Below are 25,943 nucleotides of genomic sequence, written 5' to 3'. Positions count from 1 at the left end.
TATATGTATGAAAAATCTAGAGATAATATTTAATATAAAAAGCTTGTTATTTTGAGAACAGAGAAGCGAAATCTTTAACGCAATTTAAAGATACCAGTAGATAAAAACGGACTAACAAAAATACAGAAATCAAGACCAGAACCCCAACTCCTTTTAAATCGTTTTCCTTTCTTCTCAAAAGTTAGATTTAAAACATATTAAAATGGTAAGCAATTTTAGATAGGCAACTGTCTCATGTTTGAATTTTATGTAAAACAATGTATTGCAGGAAAATTCATTTTAAGCAGTTTAACCGCTGACTTTTTCTAAATACCTACTACTTGCATCCACTGTTGTTGCTAAAAAGATTAAATTATTGAGAATGATTATTATTTTACAAAAATGTAACTGTATGTATAAAGTGAGAATGATTACTCCTAAATTTCTTTGTTTTTCATATCATTCTTGCGTGCATTTATCATTGCAATTTTTAAATAAAAGACTGAAATGAGATTTTTTTTCGATGTTTCGAAACATCCTGTTGAATTCATATAAAATATATAAGTTGAAGTTATTTCGATTATAACAACAAGGAATGTAGATAACTAATCTGAATTTTTATTGAATGTACACATGTAGCACACTACAATATCATCTCTAACCTTTAAATTGCTGTTACTTTCTTATGACTGCATATAAATTAATAAACGAGGTATATATAGATAGAGAAGATATGAACCCTTTTAAATGAATGTATTGTGTGTGTTAAGCAATCATTATGTTATCAATTATTATGCAATTAATTGCAAAATCTTGGTCAGATTACTTGATTGAATTTAGCTCTGTCATCTATATAACTAAAAAGGAAATTTTAACGAAATCTTAATCAAAACAGAGCTTTACATTTCATACAAAATCTGAGACACCATTTTGTAGACAAGGGCTCTAGGAACAACATATAATAAAATCAACCCTATCAAGGTATCCAAGAAGAACCTTATTTCAATTGAATTGAAAATGTCTTGTAAATTTTTGTAGACACAGTTAACATTACAATTGATTACATAATTGTTGTATAACACTAACATTTCATTAATTTGAAACAGTAATCTGTTACCTATCCATAAATACATATTTTTTAAATTTTCAAGCATTATAACATGTATAAAGAAAGTTACAGCATTTTAAAACTTTTATTACAATTTTGAATAAATCATAATATATATTACATTTTGGCAAAGTATAAACAATTCTATCTTTTTTATTTCACACTTACATACTACCTCAAATGAGACCCAGCTTTTGCCTTACTTTCTTACATACCTGTTTTGAATGAGGATTTAAAAAAAATACTTGTAGGACAAATTCATTTAGAAGCTTTTTTTTATGACATCCTGATGACCAATATTTTGATCTCCCGTCACAGTATATTAAACATGCGAATTTCAAAATAATTTATGATCCGAAACAAAATGGAAGTGTGAATGTTTTATTTCATCTTTCTTATAAAACATGAACTATCTGACCTAAATGATTAGTTTGAAGAATCCTTCGCTGTAAATTTTACTGCTTTCAACTTGTTTTCATGCGTCAACATTCAAATCAAAAATTTAGTCTTAAAAAAGTGGACACACTTTATTTTTATTCAAAAAGTGTATTACCGAACATATTTTTTTTTTATTCCCTTAGCAAATGATTGACAAATAAAATCGATCAACGTAAAAAATTATAATGTTTAATTCGAAATAAAAAAACAGCCGGAGGCTACCATTTGGACATTATCACTTCGTGAAAATTCTACAACTGTAGATGGTCACCATAGCGTTAACACGTTTAAGTATATCTTAAACATAAGTATTTCAATTATCCTTTTTTCTTCTTCAATAACTAAATGTATACATATTCCATGCATTTACTAAAATAAATGTCTAGCACACAATGGTTAAAGAAATATCTTATTGAAAATGCTGCTTTTGAGATCAATTCAGTTGCATGTTTATATGAATATAATGATTGACATGCTGATTTGTCCCTGTATAAATACCTGATTTCTCTGAGGAAATGGGCATGGCTGTAGTTGATGTTACAGATTCTGCAAATAAAATTTTAAATCACTAAACAAAGGCAACAGTAGTATGCCGCTCTTGGAGAGTCATAAACCTATTGAGAGAAAACAAATTCGGGTTACTAACTTAAACCGAGGGAAACACATTAACTATTGGAGGAAAACTACGAAACAACAGACACACTAAAGTGCAACAAAAACAAACGGCATTGCAACACACAAAGACCACTATAAGATAACAACTGTCATTTTCCTGACTTGGTACAGAACATTTACAAAATGGTCGATTTAACCTGGTTTTGTGGCGAGTCAAACCTCGCGCTTTTATGTCAATATATAATTTAACACTAAAATGACAACTACAATGTATCAGAATACAATAAGTTTAGATCTTAAGTTGTAAATCATTGTGTAATACGATGCAGATTAAAGAAAAATATTGGTTGTGTTTTTACAACTTATACATTCAACACAGTCAAAATTACCTCGTATTTTTTATAGTTTCAAGAAGAAGGAGATCATAAAGCTAATATATCTTAACCTAAGTAATTTTTTGACTGATATCATAAAACAAAAACAAAATCGATTGAGAACTGAGAGTTTATTGGTTTGTTTTAATGTTTGCAAATCTATGATTAAATAATCTTTAGATTACAATGTAACAATGAAACAGATGAGCCAATTAGTGATTGAAGTTAAAACCATAAAATTTTAAAAGTAATAATAAACATAGAACAAGTGAATGATAAATACAAAGAAAGTTAGAAAAAAAAATTATACTAGTATATACAAAAATAATGAAAATGTATGAACTAAGTTTAATTTCTAATTACTGGACTTGCATGGGCTTATGAAAAACTTGTCTCAATAGTTAAGTACCTACCCGTATAGTGAAATACTCCACCTGAAAAGTAATTAAGCATACATTGCTTAAATAAAGGCAACAGTAGTATACCGCTGTTCAAAACTCGTAAATCTAAGGACAAAAAACCAAACCGGGGTAACAAACTAAAACTGAGGGAAACGCATTAAATATAAGAGGAGAACAACGACACAACATTAAAATGTAACACACACAAAAACGGACAAAGCATAAAACAAAATCCGACGAGAATAACAAACATAACATCAAAACCAAATACATTAATTTGGGATAAAAAAAAAAGTACTGTGACACGTCTTATAGTAATGTGAATTCACACTCAAGATAAGAGAAAAAAAACGACACAACGGAAACACAACGTGAAAATGTTACACACACAGAAACGAACTATGATATAACAATGGACATTTTCGTGACTTGGTACAGGACATTTTTAAATATAAAAATGGTGGGTTGAACCTGGTTTTGTGGCATGCCAAACCTCGCACTGGAATGGCAATGTTAAATATAACACTGAAATGACAACATAACACTACAGGACTACAATGCAAATAAATGGGAGAACGTATTAGACAAATAAACACATGATTAATATTCCAGCTATGCTGGCACTTATGGTAGAAGCATCGTTTTGGGACAAAGAACGATAACTCTTGCTAGACGACTCATCTGAAAAGTTTCGTCACTCTCGTTAAATCTCGTACGATTATTTTTTTTTAATGGCTCCTAAAATTCTCGTTTCAACGCGATCTTGAAAAAAACGGGACAGATCGGAATAATTTCGATGTTAATTACGTCACGAATTTTTATTTGTTTGCAAAAACAAGAATTCAGAAATTTTGGTAACTTTTGTAGTTTATTTAAATTTTATCGTACCACGGAAATTACCGAAGTTAGGACAAAAACATCTGACGCCATATGTTTCGTCTGCTACAACATTCCATTATCAGTGAGGTCAAAACAAATCACCTAAATAATAACAGGTACTTCATTTAAAAGTCACAAAATCATAGTAAACGATAACATATTTAGTGTAAAAGTTCCGTCCAGTCATGGGAACACAGTAAAAAACTCTGCAAGTAATACATTTCGGATTTTTTTTTTATAATGGCCATGCGGCATGCGGGGTAGACTCCAGTGCACCGGTTGTGGTTGACCATGACTACTTATGTTCACCTGCCACATAATTCCCCATACCAAAGAACAGTGATAATGACGTTGGTTATACTGTTGATCACGGTAAGTCATGAAACCCACAGACTAATTCAAAACTAATAATTCCCCCCCCCCCCCCCATTCCCCCCATAATTCACAATCTGTCTGTTTTTTTTTAAGTTGGTTAAAAAAATAACAATAAATGTGCAATTTGGGTACTCTCATGTTAGCAACTTCACAGCTACAAATTTATTTTCATAACTTCCTTTGGCAAACTCTCAACAAATCTTTTCACTGATTATGTCACATAGATCCTTTTAATATTTAATAGATACAGTCCCAGGAGATGGAAACTGTTTTGTTTTCTCTTTCTAAGTTCAATCATAAAAGGAGACTTGGAGACTTGAGTCTGAGTAGTACATTTAAGTACAAACTATATATTGTATGCTCTCATATTGTCCAAAATTGGATTTATGGGAAGATGGGAGTTAATTTCATAATATAACCCATGATAATACCATGACTGTGATAGGTATATACATGTACAGGGCATACATTACTTTGGAGGTTATCATATTTGTGGGCTACATCCTTAAACATTCAAGCTGCAACAGTCACCTGTATATTTTATGCATCAGTTTAAACCTGATCAAAAAACATTTTCACACTACCAAGTACTTTATCACTATATCACTATCAGGTTCACATTTGAACCTATTTAGCAATACACACTTATGGTTATATAACATTACAGTACCAAAACTATACTCTGTCTCAGTAACTAAAATTGCACCTATTCAAAAAAAAAACCTGGAAATCTTACAAGTTTTCTTTCACCATGTGAAGTTATCTAATTATCATCTTCTTAAAATGAGTAAATTAAATTTGTTACCAGCATCCTTTTCTTCAAAACATAAAGTTTAAGCATGGTATAATGTCAAATTTATTGAAATATTTGAAGAAATAAATTAATAAAACAAAATATTTGTTTAATTCCAGTTTTAAGGATTTGAAATAAAATGTAATGATGTATGAAATTTGGGTACTGACCTCATTACAGAATCATGGAATGTTTGGAGGTCAGTTGAAACCCATTTTTCTATGACTCTGGATGAACTCAAAATTAAATTGGTGACCGTGTAACTATATTGTAAACAAGGATATTCTAAAAAATAAGCACAAAATAAACTTGTGTCTGGTTCATAGAAAAAGTTGGTGAAAAAAACTCACAATATAGATGCAATTTGTGTACTTTCATGTTAGCAACTTCACAACAGAACTGCAAATTTATTTTCATGACCAAAACAAACAAAAAAGTACAAACTTAAAGGCAATAAAATGCTTTGCCATGCACAGCCTGATACGACCGCAGATGTATATTGAGCATATAAGGGAGTCGACATCAAAAGATCAACGAAGGATAAAAAACTGAATTCAAATAGTTTGGGGGTGGGGGGTTAAATTTGCTGCAAGTTTTGTTTAACCTACATTGATTTTACATATATCAATATGGGTCAATCAATTTTTACCAAATTAAGTTAAGAGGGGGGATGGGGGGTCAGTAAATAAAACTATCTGAATTAAGTTTTTTATCCTACATTAAACTTTTGATGTTGTCCCTAAATAACACAATTTTTTTTGTCAGTTGAAATCAAACATATTTTAATTTTGGATCCTTTAAACTTCAATATGGACTAATTTGAAAACAGGTAGCAGGTAGACCCAAATATTTCTATTCAGCAGAAGTCTCTAACTACATATCTCCTTAATTTCATATGATAATAAGTCCTACAAAAATATTGAAAATGTGTACATTTAATTTTTTTTTTGTAGCTTCTCTCATGTGAAAGCAGTATCTTTTTGGTCACTATTTATGTGTTGCGTCTAAATTGGAATTGTAACACTTCATAGTGACCGAACAGGTTAAACAAATACTTCTGAAGAAACCGAAAAAGAAGACAACTTGAAACAGCACCAGCCATGCCAGTATACATGTATGTATGAATAAAAACTCAGATCAGAATAGCATGGACAATACAGGGGCGGATCCAGCAATTTTTAAAAAGGGGGGTTTCCAACACAGGACAACGGGGGGAGGGGGGCCCATTCAAATGCATTGATTGGCCAAAAAAAGGGGGTTCTGACCCCTGGAACCCCCCCTTTCAATTTCAATACAATATGTTAGTTCTATGTCCTTGTGAATATATCTTGAGGAAAGTTATCAATAAATCTGCAGATAATGCAATTTTATCAAGAGTTTTGTACATTTTCTGTTATAATTTTCATACAATCAGTGAAACATTTAAACAGGCTAAACTTAATTTTTATTGCTGAAAGTGTCAAACAATGACAAGTGTTTTATTTACCACTCATGTGTTTTTGTGAGAGAAAAAAATCTTGTGCAATATTTGGAATTAAAGGGAAAGAAGATCCTTTTTGCCTCGCACTGGCACATGTCAATTGTGAATATATACTTACCAAATATATTTTCTTTATCTTGATACTCACTGAGACATTATCAAGAAGTACATATCATAGGAAAAATACACAAATTACAGATAAAATATTAAAAACACCCTATTTTAAGTGCATCTCCTGCCAAATCAGTATTTGTTGTATCTATATATATACTAGATAAGTATAATCAATGTAAATAAGGTAATTTTTGGAAGAAAATCCCAAAATAAAAAAATAAATACCCCCAATAATAATGTACCATAACCCCAAAATCAATTCTAATCTTCCTTTTGTGTATTGAACCTCCTAGTGAAATTTCATGGAGATCCATTATCTTATACTCAAGTTATTGTCTAAAACCAAATGTGTCTTCTTGAAAACAACTATGACATGATTAAGCATTACTGGAAAGCAAATTTTTGACATGCTTGTATTTCCCATTTCCATTCTCAATTTTATTTTGCTGTCATATAAGAACTTGAAAAGTAAGCTACATCATGTACATGTATAAACAAAAACAAATATATGCAAGAAATATATTAAAACCATTTTGGGCCGTAGTTTTTTTATTTTTAGTTTTACGAACCCTCCTACCCTAGTTTTTGCCAAATAGGAACAAAAATAAAATTAAAAATATTGATTTTTATTTTTTTTTTCTCCTCCGACCCAGTGTTTTTCATGCAAAAAAAGTTCATAACTGCATGAAAGAATCTAAATTTATGCTCTTGGTGATTTAGTAAGCTGTTGCACATTGATTTTCAATTCAAACTTTGTCAAGAAAAGAAAAAATAGTTGTTACACTAGTAGAAAATCTCCTGGTGAAATAAAAAAATTTTTTTTTTGATATTGACGGTTGGTATTAAAAAAAAATCAGCAGCAGCAGCATTTTTTTTTGGGTTTTTTTTTCGTCCTCCTATCCATTGGTTTTGTCAAAAAATTTCGTAAAACTAAAAATATAATAACTATGGCCTAAAACCGACTCAGAATTTAATAGAACATGATATTTATGTAGACCTCACAAACTTGAGATGATCAGAAATACAAATGGTTTTTATTCGAGTCAGATTTTTATTACCTAAACCCTTCAGCGATATCAATTAAAATTATTTAGTCAAAATTTAACACTAGTATTGAGGTTTATCATAACAGTCAAATTGGCAAATATGACCTTAATAATAATTATCACCTAAAAAAATACTGTGTACAAACTGACATATGTGCGGTTTGGGAAGTTTTTATGTTTTTAGATATATAAAAGTTAAATTTATTTTGCATACCTGATAGATAAAATCATTTTTGGTAAAGATCTGGATTTTTGGTAAAGATCTAGATTCAAAATATTTTTTTTGTCCTATGCTTGAACAGATTTTTTATTCATCAATTTTGGAATCAGAATATTTTTTCAGGAAAAATAGAATAACCCCTTATGCCTTTTCAAGTTCTATGTTTGTTCCCTAAACATTTTTCATCTGAACTTTCTTTTAGACATAAACAATACGTTAATGTAGCCTTCGACATTCGTTCTGAACATGCATCAAATATTTGCCACTGGACGTTAAACAACAAACAACCATCAATACATAGGACATTGTCTTAGTATAAAGCTGGCATTTAAGGTAGCGCCTTCCACATATTAGATAACAAAGGCATCAGGTTTAAAATGCAGTACGCCAAAAACGCGCCTCGTCAACACAAGACTCAACAGGGACGCCCAGATATAAGATATCAAAAGTGAAAAAAAGTCCAAATTTGTACAGTACTAAAGCTCAAAAGTTGAAAAAGGTTGTGTAAAATACGGGTATGTTTTTATGCTTGAAATAGTACATAAACTTAAATATCTTTACACGAATGCTATATATCAATATGACGATTATTACTTTGAAAAGTAATTGTCCGATTACACCAAGGATAATTTGCATGTGCATTTTATCATAAAAAGAAATATATACCAGGATTACATTTTTTTACGCCCGTCCCGCGTGCCGTCTTTAAAAGATTTATCAGTGAAAATTCGATTTGTAAGTTAAGAAAGGTCCTAGTGCAACTCGAAACAAACACAAAAAAAGATTTAATCTGTATAAAAAACGAGAAACATGAAATTCTTAAAATCCACATGAACAAACCTCAACCACTGAACAACAGGCGCCTGACTTAGGACAGATTCATAGATATAAATATAGCCATATCAATAACGATACTTGTCAACAAATAAGTGCTGACTTATTGACAAATAAGAGGTAAAAGACGATAACCAATCTTCAAGTAACGTTAATCAAGTGGAATGAGTAAGTCGCTGAATGCATAACCGTGAACATCCGTTCAGATAAATCGAGAAAGGATATAATGTTTGAAAACGAGTATAGTTACTAAAAACTATTGTCGTGGTCATTTTTTTAACCAAAATGCCTCATTCATTATGATAATGAATGTGAAAATAACAAGAAATCAACTATCAACTTTTCCATTTACAATTCTTGATGCAATAGTTTTGTTTTCAATGATATTTTTTTTTTAACAAGTCAATATTGCTAGTCAAACACTTAAATTGAACTTACATTGGTTGCATGAATAAGGACACTGGAAAAACTTGTAGTATTCCTTAGAACATTGCCTGGTTTTGGCTGCACAGGTCGATGTAGAATTGTCACGACAGAATTTTAATGGCGGTGGTTTGATTAACTTATAGTGTTGTACTTCTGAAAATGAGAGTTATTGTAATTGAAGTGAGATGAAAGTAACTTAAATAACAACCAATGAACACCATAACCATCGTCACCAATTGCGTGTTTTGAATATTAAATAATATGTCTTTAGCTAGAAACCACAAAGGTTCACATTTGGTGACTGTTTGTATAAACAAAGAAATTTTATATGCGTTTATTTTTCTACATTGGTTAGAGGTATAGGGGGAGGGTTGAGATCTCACAAACATGTTTAACCCCGCCGCATTTTTGCGCCTGTCCCAAGTCAGGAGCCTCTGGCCTTTGTTAGTCTTGTATTATTTTTATATAAGTTTCTTGTGTACAATTTGGAAATTAGTATGGCGTTCATTATCACTGAACTAGTATATATTTGTTTAGGGGCCAGCTGAAGGACGCCTCCGGGTGCGGGAATTTCTCGCTACATTGAAGACCTGTTGGTGACCTTCTGCTGTTGTTTTTTATTTGGTCGGGTTGCTGTCTCTTTGACACATTCCCCATTTCCATTCTCAATTTTATTCTAAAGATATGCTATAAAGACACATATTAACGAGAGAAAAATATATCTACATTTAGTTCGAAATACTAGTAAGCAAGGTACTCAAATATTATAGGGAGACTTAAATAAATGTAAAATATACTTACTTCTCTGTCCACATATTTCTCTGTTACAATTATTGCCCTCGCAACACTGTCCGCAGTATCCATCTGGTTGTTGAACTACATTACTAACCTGATTAATGGCATTAATCCCACATTGCTAATTTAAAAAAAAAAAAATATATGAAATAGTTATCAAAAGTATCAGGCTTGAATCAGTGAAAAACAAAATATACCAAATTTTTTTTAATATTAAATTAATAATGGATAAATTGAGAATGGAAACGGGGAATGTTTCAAAGAGACAACAACCCGGAAAAAAAAGCAGACAACCGCCGAAGTACACCAATGGATGCATATCGTAAAATTACTTTTAGATGTTTAAATGTAGAACTTAAGTAAATCATTTTACATGCACATGCAGGCCATGGGTCAGCTTACGGAGCACATTAGAAATATACCGTTTCTTGTGGTGATCTTGTTGCATAAACATAAATTTTCGATGTTGTGTGTTGTCGTCTGTTGTTTGTCATTATTTTTTGCTATGGCGTTATCAGTTTATTATCGACTTGCGAGTTCGAATTTTTCGGTTTGTATCATTCGTTTCCCTTTGACGTCTACATGCATCACAATGTACGGTCAAAGTGTCAACTCATGGCGCTGTTCGGGGGAAAGGGACACGAAAACGGCCATGACCAGACCATTTAAATGACAAATAATTAACAGCATTTCTTAATAATCTTTATATCATAGTAATTTACAATGAAGGTATTTTAAATAGTCTATGATGCGATGGAAAAATTGATGGTATAATGTGTAGAATGTCTTATACAATGAATTATCATAAACTAAGAAATGGTTAACGAATCTACATATTTAATTTACTTTTTGTTTTGTGTTTTACAATTAACTCATTATAAATTCCGTGATTGAAAGTTTGTATTTACGCCAGACGCATATACTGAAAGAAGGAACAAAGTCAAATTAAATCAACGCAAATTCGAAAAAAGATTTAAAAATAAACCAAATAAAATCGTTTTTGTCTTTTGTATTTGCGTTAAGGCTAAAAAATACAAAACAGCCTGTGTTTGCAAAATTGCCTCATGTTTTGATCGCTCGGTTAAAAATATAATATCAGCACAAAAAAGATATATTGTTACATGGATATAGACATAAGAAGATGGGGTATGATTGCATATAAAAAAAATCTCCATGAGAGACCAAATGACGTAGACTTTTAATAACTGTAGAATACCTCAAATCCTTCAACAATGGCAATGAATAAGCAAACCACATTCTGTATTATAAGTTATCTAAGACGGTTAAAACATCAAGAAACATAATCAAAATCTTTCAAGGGTTTGTGCAGAGATTTGAACAACAATACAAAGATATCAAGGTACACGGATTACAATTAAATACGCCAGACGCGCGTTTCGTCTACATAGACTCATCAGTGATGCTCAGATCAAAATAGTCATGAAGCCAAACAAGTAGAAAGTTGAAGCGCATTGAGGACCAAAAATTCCAAACACGGGTTTTACTGCTGGTCGATAGAAAACCAATGTTTCTATATTCGCCAAACCGAAAACTTAACAAATACTAAAGTAAACTGTATCGTGAAACAAAATCAAGAGTTAACAAATTAAATGTGTTGATGCAATGACGAGTTGCATAAGTCATTTTTTTATGAAAAGAACAAAATACGTAGATCAGTCGCATCTAGGGATTTTTCCGACAATGAAAGAAGAATGAGACCACTGTAAAATCGATAACAGTGTACTTTATTGTCAACCATTATACAACATATGTAAATGTTCATCTCTTGTTTTACAGTATTTAAAGGTGATTTAAATGATACTCAATCTTCAGCCAACATTTGAACAATTTAAATGCTTTTGACAAGTTCTCACTATCAACAGGACATTGGTCATGAAGACGTATGTTGTCTTCTGAATAACTTTACTATACCTGTCTGTGTATACATCCAAGTCTAAATCGTCTTTCCGAGTTATGAATTAAAGTCTGAGAATAACAAACCTTAAAAAAATCATTAATACTATTCAAACAACTTTACATTAAGCAATGTTGAATACTGTAAATTCAGAAATTATAGTGAGTTTTTTTTTTTTTATCAGGTTGGTTAATAATGCGACTAGGTGACTAATAGTATCAAATGATTAAGAACACTTATTCAAACATCTGTCAAATTATGATATATTTCTATTATGAATTAGAAATTACGTTGAATCACAAACGTCAAAATTATTCAATCGCGTAGTGGAATGAACTATTTATGGATTCTTATAAATTCTACATAACTTTTGGACTATTTTAAATCTCGGTCTATTTCTGAAATTAATTCTTACATACTTTGATTTTTTTAACCCTGTATGCTAACATTCCCCATGTGAAATTTTTAAATTGTTTGTATATACATTGAACCACAAATTTGTGTGACGTATAAATTTTCTGACGTCAGACACGCGAATCAATGAATGTGTTTAAAGTAAAGTAGTAAAGTAATTTTGATTTAAAGTCGGGTTGCATATATATACATAATAACAAAGAACATGAGCTCTTAAGAGCTCTTTAACCGACTGATATTAATAAACAAAACAGACATGTTACAACATCGATCAGATACACACACAACACAAGCATACAGACAGACAGCACATATATATTTATACATATTAATGCATAGAAAGCACATGCAGAAATAAAGCTAAGCAAGATATCTTAGGGCTTGCATGACAAACACCGTTTTATACGACCTATTGAAATACATGACATGGCATTTGTAGATAGATGGTGTTTTTTTTGTGTTCTGTTAAATTGTTCCTTTTAAAATTGTTACACGATGATCACTGCTGTACCCATTTTTTGACTATTTTATTTACTATGTCTGTTTAGTTCACGCATCATTGTAAATATAACAGAATTTGATGAGACTGTCGTCAAAGTGAGAGGTTTAGCGCTTTAAAACCAGGTTTAATCCACCATTTTCTACATTTAAAAATGCCTGTACCAAGTCAGGAATATGACAGTTCTTGTCCATTCGTCTTTTATGTGTTTTGTCATTTGACTTTGCCATGTGATTATGGACTTTCCGATTGGATTCTCCTCTTGAGTTCAGTATTTTTGTGATTTTACTTTTCACATGTTGAAAGAAAGAAAGGAGAAAATAATTATACATTTGACTAATATAGAAACAAACATGTGTTTATAGTATTCAAGTATTGTCATAGTGTTCTTAAACATTCTTGTAGTATCAAGTTGTGATAAGACCTTCCCAATTTAGCTTATTATTTCAATGGGTATAAACAAAACGTGTGATTCATTTTCGTTCATGCTTCCACTTATCAAACCACTTATGAAAAAAGATACATGAATAACATTATTATCGAAATGCAATCATTGAAATTTACAGGATTTATGAAGACAAAATACATCAAAGATACATACATTTTAAGTATGTACGACATATACTAACATTTGTCTATAAAAGACTCATTAATGATGCTCAATTCAAAAAGGTTACGAGTTAAAATAAAGTAAGATAATTGAGAACAGTAGCAACAATTACAGCTCACAAGTACTAAACAGATCAATCTGTGCCCCATATTGAGTGAACTGACTGCTCGATGTGAGCCAATGCTCCGTGTTGAAGACCACACTGAAGTTTTTTTTTATACAAATGGTGCATGACTTCGATGGCGAGTTGTCTTATTGGCACTCATATCACATTTTATTATATCTATAAAGACAATATTCGTGCCCTAATTTTCAGATGATGCAGACATTGAGCAATTTCTGTTTCATACACAGCGCCGAATTATTGGATGTGTAAATAACACATTGTTTTGTATGTAGTTTAATCACAAGACACTTACCTCTCCATCACTGCATTGTATAGACTCACTACATTCGTCAGGTCGAAGAGCATACTTGCATGACAAACATCGTTTTATGCGACCTATTGAAATACATGACATGATTTTGTTTACATCTGGTTAACATTTTTACATATACTATCTTAATAATGAATTGCAATTGGATTTGAGGTAATAGGCTCATGCGCAAGATGATTGGTATATTATTAAAAGTATCAACATATGAATCAAATTAAAATCACAAAATAATGAACTCCGAGGTAAATTCAAAAAGGAAAGTTCCTAATCAAATGGCAACATCAAAAGCTCAAACACATCAAACGAATGGATAACAACTGGCATATTCCTGATGAACTTAGCCTGGTTGAACAGCTAGCTAAACTTCCTACTTGTATGACAGTTGCGTCAAATTCCATTATATTGACAAAGATACGTAAACAAAACACACATACACAATAGGTAAAATGACAAAAATAGGGATAAAGCAGTGAACATTTTGTAATAATCTTAATCACTATAAAACAAACAATTATGAAACAAAGAAGCACAAAATGGGATATAGACCAAGCATATTAGCAAAAAAATTAAAGACAAGAATACATAAATTTGTACAGAGCCACGTGATATGTATCAAAGTTACACCGAACTGCATATATACAAAGCACGTAAGCAAACACAAAATACAACAATACGAGAATTATATTAGAACATTGACGGGATGTACAAGTACCGAACCACGTCAAATTGATATGGACGCAACAGACTTAACAGTAAAAGTAATGTTCAAAATGACAAATAAAAGAATAGTATAACACGTTATATGAAATGATAAACAACGTCAGTATCCATAAGCTAAACATAAAGACCATCGTGTACTACATTTAAAGTTGATACCGAATATTAATTAACAAGATATTGGTACCTTTCGATGAAATGTTTTAGAAAAATGACGTTCTTAAATGTATGCTAGGTCAATTTGTGCATCTTGTTAGAACAAAACCGAATCAAAACTTATAATGGCTACAATTGTCACCAGAACAGTTTTGAAATTAATAATACCTTTGCCATAGAAATATTTTTTTCAAGCACTTTGACTGTTTTGAAGTGTTCACACTACAACAAATCCGAAGACTTATATTTGTTTGGGATTCGTGTTATTTAAACTTCAAGATTTTATTGCAGTATTTTATGAATTTACCGGGTTTTTTTTCAGTTGTAACTTAGATATTCATTACATTACTATTTAAGTTATCACAATTCATACATTGATACAGAAAGTAAAAGTGGAATATTAAGGTTGGGAAGTTGTTGCTCAAAATAAGCTCGTATATATAAACCAATCTTCCTAAAATTTTATGTTGTAATACGATACCAGAGGGACAGTAAAACTCATAGATTGAAAATAAACTGATAACGCCATGGCTAAAATATAAAGAACAACAGACAAATAATAGCACAGAAGACAAAACAGAAAACTAAAGACTTAGCAACACGAACCCTACCAAAAACTTGGGGTGATCTCAGGTGCTCCGGACGGGTTAGCAGATCCTGCTCCACATGTGTAACCCGACGTGTTACTTATGTTATTACAAATCCGGTAAAAAGTCTTATCCGGTAGGTCACAATCGTGAAAAGCTAAACTCCGCTTTCATCATTAAAATCCGATGTTGTGGTACGCTCAGTCCTAGTATCGTAGCGAAAACTACACTTGATCTTAATGACATTGTACATATACATACTTGCATACGGCTTATCACAGGTTTCTAAATTGCAGTATGAAGAATTACAACATTTCGAACATTCAGTGGTATCTCTTGAACGCTTCCCTATCACAGGAAGCACTTCTGTTGAAATATTACATTTCTGAAAAACATCAATTATTCCTGTATAGTCCTGGGTGTGTAATATCTATTAAATGAATTATGTTCAATCTTATGTAAAGCAGGAAGATGTTTTAACATTTGATTAATTTGAAATCATTAAGTTTCATCGTAGGGCTATCAGTTGGAATTTTATAAACCCATCGTCCATAAAATATGACTAACCGATGTACATAAGCATCCTGACAGGAATTTTATCAACCCATTGCCCCACAAATATGACCAACCGATGTCTGTATGCATCTTGACCGGAATTCGATCAATCCAATGTCTATAAACTTCCTGACTGGAATTTGATCAACCCATTGCCCAACAAAAATATCTTACCGATGTATATAAGCATCCTGACTGGAATTTTAACGACCCATTGTCCAACAAATATGACTAACCGATGTATGTATGCTTCCTGACAAGAATTTGATCAACCCATCGTCCAACAAATATGACTTTCCGATGTCTTTATGCATCATGGCCGGAATTTGATCAACCCATCGTCCATTAAATATGTCAAATGTCTGTATGCATCCTGACCGATATTTGATCAACCCATCGTCCATTAAATATGCCTTACCGATGTTTGTATGCATCACTGGCCGGAATTTGATCAAACCATCGTCTATAAAATATGTCTTACCGATGAATGTATGCATCCTGACCGGAATTTAATCAACCCATCAGGTGTTTGCTCACGTTCACCATAACATTCCTTAATTATTAGAATAACATAATTAATATCATGAATATGTAAAATTATTTTTTTAATTTAAGAAGGCAACAGTACCGCTGTTCAAAACTCTAAAATCGATAGAAAAAAACAAACCCGGGTTAAAAAACTAAAACTTAGGGAAACGCATTAAATATAAGACACAGCATTAAAATGTAACACACACAGAAACGAACTAAGCATTAGACAAAATCCGATGAGAATAACAAATATAACATCCAAACTAAATACATGAATTTCGGATAGAAAAGAAGTACCGTGACACGTCTTATAATAATGTGAATTCATACTCAAATTAGAAAAGATTTTATATCGGTTCATACAGTTATATAAAAAATCTGACACAAATTTAATCAACCAATCAGGTGTTAGCACAGGTTGTTCATAGCATTCATTAACTATCAGAACAGTTTAAATAATATGTAATATTATTTTACTGATATGGATTTTTTTTTTATATGTAATATTATTTTTTTTATATGTAATATTATTTTACTAATATTGAATATTATTTATTAATATGGAATATTATTTTACTAACTGTAATATTTAATATCATTTTAGGACTGTATTAAAATTTCACTTTGACTCATATAGTTCGGCACACGTTATTAAAAAATATGAACAGTTAAACACTTTAGAAATTTAGATAAAACATTGGAATTAAACATAAGTTAATTTCTTTTAACAGGTAGAGATACCATAAGTAATTTATACGATGTTGTTTATAAACAATGTAATGGTTATTGACACATTGTGTGTGTTGATCTATGGTGGGGTCGTGTTGCTTAGTCTTTAGTTTCCTATGTTGTGTCTTGTTTAATATAATTGGTGTTTGTCTTTTATTTTTTTAGCCATGACGTTGTAAGTTTATTTTCGATCTATGAGTTTTACTGTTTCTTTTGTATCTTTCACCTCTCTTTAAGCATGTAATTTCCTTAAATGTTTGTTTTTCACCAGGATTTGTATCATTTTAATCGATTTATAAGATTTGAAAATAGGTGAACTACTGTTGCTTAAATATATGCTGGTAAGGCATGTTTGCCATAAAGATCAAGTTATCATTTAAAGAACTGGAGGCGATTTCACAAAAAAACAACTGTGATTGATCGTAAGTATACTAATTTGTTCATGACTTAAGACCAATCTTAGTCGTAAGTTTTTCCTGTGAAACAGACTCCTGCTTATTATTTTAGAATATATGTAATGAAATATGTTAGGCTTCGGCTAAATTAAAAAAATGATCAAAAATTTTACATGATCCTATCTTTTATCCATATTTGCGATATAATGCATCTAAATGTACTGAACGTCACTGATGAGTCTTATGTAGACGAAACTCGCGATTTGCGTACTTAATTATAATCTTGGTACCTTTGATAACTATTTACACCACTGGGTCGATGCCACTGCTGGTGGACATTTCGTCCAAGAGGTCATCACCAGCTTAGTAGTCAACACTTCGGTGTTGACATGAATATCAATAATGTAGTCATTTCATACAAATTTCCTGTTTACAAAACTTTGAATTTTTCGAAAAACTAAGGATTTTCTTATCCCAGGCATAGATTGCCTTAGCCGTATTTGGCACATCTAATGAACGGGTTAAACAGATGCTTCTAATGTGCATTGTCTATTCAACTTCACAGAACGAAATTTATTGCAAATTTTTTGTTTTGTATTTTTTGGAATTTTTTATCCTCAATGCTCTTCAACTTTTTACTTGTTTGGCTTAATAAATATTTTGATATTAGTGTCACTGATGAGTCTTGTGTAGACGAAACGCGCGTCTGGTGTACTAAATTAAATGCCTGGTATCTTTGATAACTATATATAACTAAATACTAACCTCGTCAGGACCACACTCAGTTACCCGAGAACAATCTCTTTGGTGGGGCAATGCATCACAGTCATAGCAAATTATGGCTTTCATAAAGAAAAAAAGTTTTTGAATAAAGTAGGGAAGATATATGTAGACATGAGATACTAAAATTTGTTTTTGGATTTTTGTACAAGTATAGTTTATATCCTGCTTATTTTATAAAAGATCTAGATTGAAATATACTTTGCGAAGGTTATCATGAACTTAAACTGCAAAATCACTGAAGTATAGTGTCATAATTTTAATATTATATTATGGATTTACTCATTAAACTGAGTGATTTTGACTGAACTAACTTTATTTTTTTCGATGTTCGAATGTGCGTCGACGATGAAGTTTTGTATTTTAGTTTTATAAACACAGGAAGAATGTTTCTGCCTTAAGGAAGTTCGCTTCAGATGTTTTGGAATTTTTGTCCGATTTTCGAAATCTTCTTGTGTTATCCATTTGAATGCTTTACAAAATTTTGCCAATTGACCCCCAATTTTTTTTGTATAAATATTTTACCTGTACAGTTATCACATTTTTTTTAAACTCTTAAAGTCTTTTTTATTTTTGAATTGATTTGAAAACTTGAACTTGTCAATGATAACACTATAGTAATGACCAGAGTTTATATGTGAAAATTTGAGTGTACGAAGCTCAGTGCTGACCTTCAGGAAGACAACCTGCACTAGTACAGCAAATTATAAACTTACCTGAAGCAAGGTGAAGTCTTGAAATACATGACACTATTCCTGCCACTGCTAGAAAATAAAAAATCTAAAAAGTTATGTTTGAACTTTAATTGTAAAATAACTAGATACAAACGTTTAAAAAATAAGGCTGAAATCAGCTTACATTTGAACCAGTAAAGTGGAAAAGTATAAAAATTATTATATTACCGAATATTAAAACAGTAAGTGAAATGTCTGCCATTTATCTCAATAACAGATAAGATTTGATCTTTGTTCTTTCTTCATGTATATTAGTGCATGTCCTAGGTGTAGGAGGTCTGGGTCCGATATAGGCAGATTAAACCAAATACTTATTTTTAAAAATGTGACGTTAGAAAATATGTCTATATAGACTGCCCAGCTCGTTTTCGGAATTACATAATTATGTTAAAGAACACATAATTCAAAATATAAACATATCTTTCGCTTGTATAAATATTAATTTAACAAATGCTCGATTTTGACAATGAATGCTTCATTAGTGCAGCTCGAAACAATAATGTTTGCAAATCCAAAACATATTGAAAATAATTGAAGCTTACTAATAAAAGCAGGCTAATAAACCGAAAAAGACAAACTGCGTTTTGTTTGATAAGAAGATAATTACTTTTTATGTCAATGTGCAATAATACATCAAAGTGAAGAAAATGGATAAACGCACCAATATTGATCTTGTTAAAAAACCTTATCCATTATAGGTTAGTTTAATTGAAATGCAATTATCATTTTGAGCGATTTCATAATGAGATGAATTCATTATCTTAAAAACCATCTAGTTTTATAATGCTGAATGTGTTTGTATCTGTGTAACTCAAATTTCTCTTTTGCATGTTTTAATATGTCATACTTTACGCTAAAGAATGTACCCAGGTGAGGTTTTGGAATACGTATCAAATGTTCGGACTCCTTGGTGTTTTTCCATACGATACAAGGTAAAATATTTTGCCCCAACACCTATTTATCTTTTAACATGAGACTAAATAGCTTATAAAAGGTTGTTTGACAAAATTTTAGCAGATTCTTTATTTTCCTTCTTTTGATTTGAGACCCAATTATTCCAATGAAAATATAAGGTAAAGGTCCGAGTCATCCTTTTCCCGCCATATTTTAAAAATCAAATATTTCGGAAAGGACCTCCATCACCTATCAATATTTTTAGCTTATTTTTATCCTTTACTTATAATGTCCCAACCAAAAGTATCAATTTTAAATTCTTGATTTATTTAATTTTACCATTTATCACCTGAGTACATCATTAATTGTACGACTTTGCCCCAAGCAGAGCTATAAAAAAAACAGTACATTAACGGTTGTCACACGGACTCATTTTAGATGATACACGGACACTTTTTATAAATAGAATCACTCGTGCATGATAAGTGAGTTCATGGGCACTTTAAATTTCGATAAGATTTGGGCTTTTTGTTTCACCGACATATTTTCTGTCTTTTTTTAAATTAAATATGTACGTTAACATCATTTTGTTTTAAAAACAATTCCAGTAAAATACTATTCATTTCAGTACACTAAGGGATTAGTCATTTAACTTAAAAAAAAAAAGGGGAAAGATTTTCTCCTAAAAAGATAATGTTTTGATCCAAAATCTTATGAGAAAACAAAATTTGTGGTCAAGCAATGACATAATTAATGTTCTGCATGATTCCTGATTTTACGAATACCGTATATATGATAGTGTTAATTTAAAAAAAAAAATATTTCAGTGATGGTGTTAAAAAAAAAGTATTTCAGTGATGGCGTTAAAAAGCTAAATAGTTTTCATACTCAGAAAAGAACATATATTACCCCCTTTATGAATCAAAAAAATCGGCCAATAAATGTTTTTTCTTGACTTCAATGTAAAGACATGAATAGTATTTTGGACACTATAGAGGTTAAGAAATGATGATACCGATGTTTATATTTCAATTAAAAAAAAAAGAAATATGAAATAGAAAATCAACTCATATCAAAAAGGTAAAATTCCTATCAACTCACCAATGCACGATTGATCCTAAAAATAAAAAGTTTTTGTGCATCATCTAAAAGGAGTCCGTGTGACAACCGTTAATGTACTGTTTTTCTATAGCTCTGCTTGGGGAAAAGTCGTACAATTAATGATGTACTTAGGTGATCTAAGGTAAAATTAAATAAATCAAGAATTTAAAATTGATACTTTTGGTTGGGACATTATAAGTAAAGGATAAAAATAAGCTAAAAATATTGATAGGCGATGAAGGTCCTTTCCGAAATATTTGATTTTTAAAATATGGCGGGAAAAGGATGACTCGGACCTTTACCTTATATTTGCATTGGAATAATTGGGTCCAATTGGGCAGCTAATCTAGAAGAAAATCATTCAACGTATGTCATCGATTTTGGACGGTAAGCTGCGATTGGATCATATAGTAACACGTGTTTAATTCCGATCAACACTTGTTGAGACCAACATGAATTAAAAAAAAATCACAATATCCAATATCAAGACAAAATCTCTTTTCTTACTAATGAAGTAGAAAATTCGTTTTTTTAATACATTTATATTGTTATTGTTTATGTTATATAAATTGAATTCATAAATATCAGGGGCTGATCCAGCCATTTAAAAAAGGGGGTTTTGTACCTAGGACAAAAAGGTATTAATTCCCCGGAACCCCCACCTTTCCCAGGATCCGCCACTGAATATTGAATTCATGTATTTGGCAGCAAACGTAAAATTATGATCAAGCCTGTTTATTCAAAATTAATTTAGCCCCCCTCCCTTTCTCACCTTTCCGTTTCCCTCAAAAACTTTGAACTTTCCACTGAAACCTTCTATGATATATTACTTTTTTTTGCATTTCAAAAGTCTTCAGTGTGTACAACATTCATCTTTTACTTGAAATGGTTCTTTGTTTTTTTTATCAAATAATGAGTTTCTCGATTTTTGTTCTAGAAAAAAATTCACGGCTGAAGGAAAATGAAAAAAAATGTGTTTAAACTACAACTTACAGTTACTGCTTTATGACCATTAAAGTTTCTCAAATGTTCAGTCTTGTAAATTGTACTTTTACTTTCTTGAAACGTTGTACAAGTCAGATACAAAACAATTGTAACAAAAAAAAAAACAGACCGAAAACAACCTGCCGTATATATTTTCTGCACCCTGCTATCGCCTCGGACCTTGACCTGACTTCTGACTACTCGTGCAGAAAAACTATCTGACAACGGTTGTTACCGACCTGTGTCCTTGTTACCTTTGTATTGTATCTAATACATACAAACAAAATCTGACAAATGTTTCATGAATGTCACATTTATTCCTCTTCAAGTACTTTAAAATAGAGTTAGGTGAAATTGAACATATTTAGAAGTACTTTAAGTCAGAATAACATTAGTAAAGGAACAAAATAAGTTAGAAATAGAATTATTTAACACGAGGTTTGGCTTGCCACAAGCCCGGTTTTTACCCACCATATTTTCTTACGGTGACCTAGCCGGGTCGGGTGTATGGCAGTTGTTATCTAATAATTCGTATCTATGTTTGATTTATTGCCGTTTGTTCGTGTTTGTTTTTGTTGCACTTCAGTGTTTCTATTGGTTGGTTGTTCCCTCTAATGGTTGGTGTGTTTCTCTTGGTTTTGGGTTTGTGGCCCGGATTTGTTTTCTCTCAGTCGATTTGTGACTTTTGAACTACGGTATACTACTGTTGCCTTTATAAATGGTAAAATATTGTCTTAAATAATTACTGCGATGAGATATATTCAACCTGTGGTGTCAATCAGATGGGTCAGGATCCCTTATAGACCTTGCGACGAGAACCTCAGATGACGTAATTAAAAAACAATATTAGTCCGCCATACAAATGTGGATGCTGTGATTTTAAAAATGGACATGAATGAACAATAAGAACTGTTTTATAGAGCTGATGTGATGAGAAAAGAAATATGTAGATTTGACCTGAAATAAATTATTAGAAAGGACAATATTTTATTGAATTTATGATCCGAATTTTGGGATTATTTAATGAGGAGAGTGATATTTGTTTACCATCTTCCGGGGTCCACCCCGAAAATTTAACCAGACATGTATAAATGTATCAGCTTTGATATGAGCCATCATATATGTTCAAGTAAACGATATGGACTGAGCAACGGAGGAAAACGTTACTATTACCGCCTATGGAGAATCAATGTTGACCCAAATTGTGAACTATTATTTCAAAGGTGTCGGAGTGTTTCATGGTTCAATGATCACAATTTCGGATAGGAGCTGCTGAAATCGAGAACAGTTACACTTTTTTAGTGCTATTTAATTAAACACAAAACAAAATGGCTTCCAATAATTTTGATTTTTATCAAAAATATACCAATTTTATACTTATAAACAGTGAAGGGGCAGAAAATGGGAAATGCATTATTTGGACTGGGGCCACTCAGAGGAGAAATAATTATATTCTAGGGATGATCAATGTTACATACCCAAATGCCAAACGTAATAAAATGAATGTTGCACGTTTAGCAAACATTTTGCAATTGAAATGTACTGATTTAGACAAAAATTTAGATGCTTCACACCTTTGTCATACTGCATTGTGTGTGAATACAGACTATATTGTTTTAGAACCTCGGGAGATTAAGAATTAAAGAAAAATATGTGTAGCTTCACACCAATGCACCACACATATTGTGCATGGCACAAACTATACTAACTGCATGCTGAATCTGAAATTGTGGTTTGTTATGATTTTGTAGTATACATGCCTAGCTTGCACATTTTACCTCTACATTAATCATTTCTGAAAATACGAGTTTTAACACAAGTAAAAAACGAAAATGGGAAAAAAGCCAACCCTCATACCTCCAAGACACTGAAACAAACATGGCAAACATGTTTATGCAAGATTATAAGCTCACAGTCAAACATTTATGTGTTTTTTTCACCAGTGTTTACTAATGTTTACAGTGCAAGGGGAGTAACTCTTGATGGTTTCATTCACTGTGTCAGAAAACTGGGTCATTCAATCAAAGGAAGTAAACATGCTTAAAGAACTAAATGAAAGTGAAACATAGAGACAAATGAATGAACAAAGTATGACAGTCATTATTTAAATAGGACAACAAAAAACAAAATAAAGAATAACAGAATGAAAAATTTGTCCAAATATGACATCGAGTAACAAAGACAAACTGTGAATGACTTAATGTGGTAATATTCATTTTACATGTTGTTTTTTTGTTTATAATTTGATTTCATGTCTTTTCAAATAAATGCATGTACTGGATGCATGCATGCATTTGGAGATATGAAGTGGTCTTTTTGTCTGATACAAAGTTTATTTCAGTGTCTTGGACCATTATCCCATTTTCATAACAAACTTAAAATGAAACAAACTTTTTAATTTAAAAAAACACAACTTACTTAAATCATGCTCATACATTCCTGAAAAAAGTGTTTGTTTTAATATATGATAAGATATTTAGTGTTCTCTGAAAATAAATAAATAAATAAATAACTAAATCTGCAGTAGCCTCCAGAAAGGCTGACAAAAAAAACATATTTTGTAACCTTTTAATACAACTGTTAATCTGGCCAAGAACTACAACCTGGCCGTGGAACGAATTCTTTCGGACTTGAATTCTGACATAGCTTTGGTTCTAACTGATGTTTTTTATATCCACTAAGCAACCTTTTTCCCACTCTCTTGTTTAACAAGAAATCGATAGCCTGTTTTTTGCAAGCTTTTAACCTGTTTAATTTGACTTGTCAACTTTTTTTTATATGCACAATCATATATTTCACGTTAACTTATTTTCCCCGAGCCACTGCAGCACGAGACTCTCTACCTAGACCACAACCTACAGCTTTTAGGGTCTTAGCCAATGCAACATCCCTTTTATTATTGACTTTCAAGACTGCTGCAGATGCACGGCCTAAGGCATTGCGTGAAAAATTCTTATTCTTAGGTAGGTATGTACAAATTGTCCTATTGACGGACTCGCACTTATTAGTATTGCTGAAAAATTGCATCTGATTTAATGCGGTCTTAGACAGTTTCATTTCTAACAATAATTCTATTTATAATTTGTCAGTCTTATTTGATTTCAAAGACCCATTTTGTAAACCATGACTGCTAAGGTTAATAGATTTGTACCACCAACTAGTTTTTATACCACCATTACAAAGTGTTATGCTCCATCTACACGTATCGCTACAATTATCACTATAACAATTAACGACAGACTTAACAATGCGGGGCAAACATTTTGAAATTTGTTGTCGGTCACCATTATATTTTGCAAATAAACATTTCATTATACCATGTGAACGTAATTTTAAATCATTGGCAAAAGCTATTTTAATATCATTCCTTTGGGTCTTTGTAGCTCCAGGGAACATACCGACACTAAATTGTGCTCGCAATACCTCACGGAACTGACTTTGACCCCGGTGTATAGTATCTGCCAGTTTATTTACGGACCATAAAGGGTCAAATATTTCTTGCATTGCTTCTTTACTTTTTTCATCCCCATCAGTAGTACAATAGTCCACAAGTAAATAAAGTTTAGCAATTTTTTTATTTCATACCTAAGATTCTTCTCACTCAAAGGATCATACCTATTTGTATTTGATGTGCAGTACTCATGATTAGGACATTCAATGTCATAACCTTTACCGCGTAACCATGCACCAACCCAGCAAAGTTTGTTACCAAGGTGAAAACCAATGATATCATGATTGTCAGATTCATTTTCAGGCAATACCAATAACTTGTGATGTATTTTGTCCCATTTTATGCCTACTTTTTATATGCACACTCTGATAGGTGCCATCCATTTGTAATTTTACAGGACTATTTTTATTTAACCCTAAGGTTTGATTTCTCTTTCTGAAACGCTCAACCAGTTGTTCGGTTTCATTTTCAGCAAGTTTTACAACCTTGTCACAAACATTATTTGATATTCTCTGCATTGTTCCTTTTGACATAGGAGGAATACATGAACTAGTCAAAAGTAGTCGCGCGCTATCAT

The 25,943-nt window shown here is 31.5% G+C and overlaps 1 protein-coding gene and 1 long non-coding RNA gene across 2 annotated transcripts; both read right to left on the bottom strand.

Annotated features, from left to right (window-relative positions):
• Positions 1-1,958: 1,958 nt before the first annotated feature.
• LOC134717984 (uncharacterized) lies at positions 1,959-16,171 on the bottom strand. Its single transcript, XM_063580482.1, has 8 exons — positions 16,004-16,171; positions 15,474-15,597; positions 13,735-13,817; positions 11,810-11,878; positions 9,884-9,998; positions 9,095-9,235; positions 2,928-2,948; positions 1,959-2,071 (listed from the first exon to the last, which is right to left on the bottom strand). The coding sequence occupies exons 1-8, from the start codon at positions 16,169-16,171 to the stop codon at positions 1,959-1,961; spliced, it is 834 nt and encodes a 277-aa protein (XP_063436552.1).
• A 104-nt stretch (positions 16,172-16,275) lies between these two features.
• LOC134719675 (uncharacterized) lies at positions 16,276-18,967 on the bottom strand. Its single transcript, XR_010107653.1, has 3 exons — positions 18,919-18,967; positions 18,188-18,264; positions 16,276-16,320 (listed from the first exon to the last, which is right to left on the bottom strand). It is a non-coding gene; the product is annotated as an uncharacterized LOC134719675 (long non-coding RNA).
• Between the last annotated feature and the right edge of the window lie 6,976 nt (positions 18,968-25,943).

This window comes from Mytilus trossulus, chromosome 5 (assembly GCF_036588685.1).
Source record: "Mytilus trossulus isolate FHL-02 chromosome 5, PNRI_Mtr1.1.1.hap1, whole genome shotgun sequence".
NCBI classification, from domain to species: domain Eukaryota; kingdom Metazoa; phylum Mollusca; class Bivalvia; order Mytilida; family Mytilidae; genus Mytilus; species Mytilus trossulus.
Note: the sequence above shows the minus strand (reverse complement) of the source record. Positions and strands in the feature narration are given on the sequence as shown.

Coding starts and splice junctions, on each gene's coding strand:
- LOC134717984 (XM_063580482.1), bottom strand. CDS start 16,171: ATGGACGATGGGTTGATCAAATATCGGTCAGGATGCATACAGACATTT. Junction 11,879..13,734: donor TACAATGCAGTGATGGAGAG/GTAAGTGTCTTG, acceptor GATTTTTTTAAG/GTTTGTTATTCTCAGACTTT. Junction 9,236..9,883: donor AGAAATATGTGGACAGAGAA/GTAAGTATATTT, acceptor TCTCATTTTCAG/AAGTACAACACTATAAGTTA.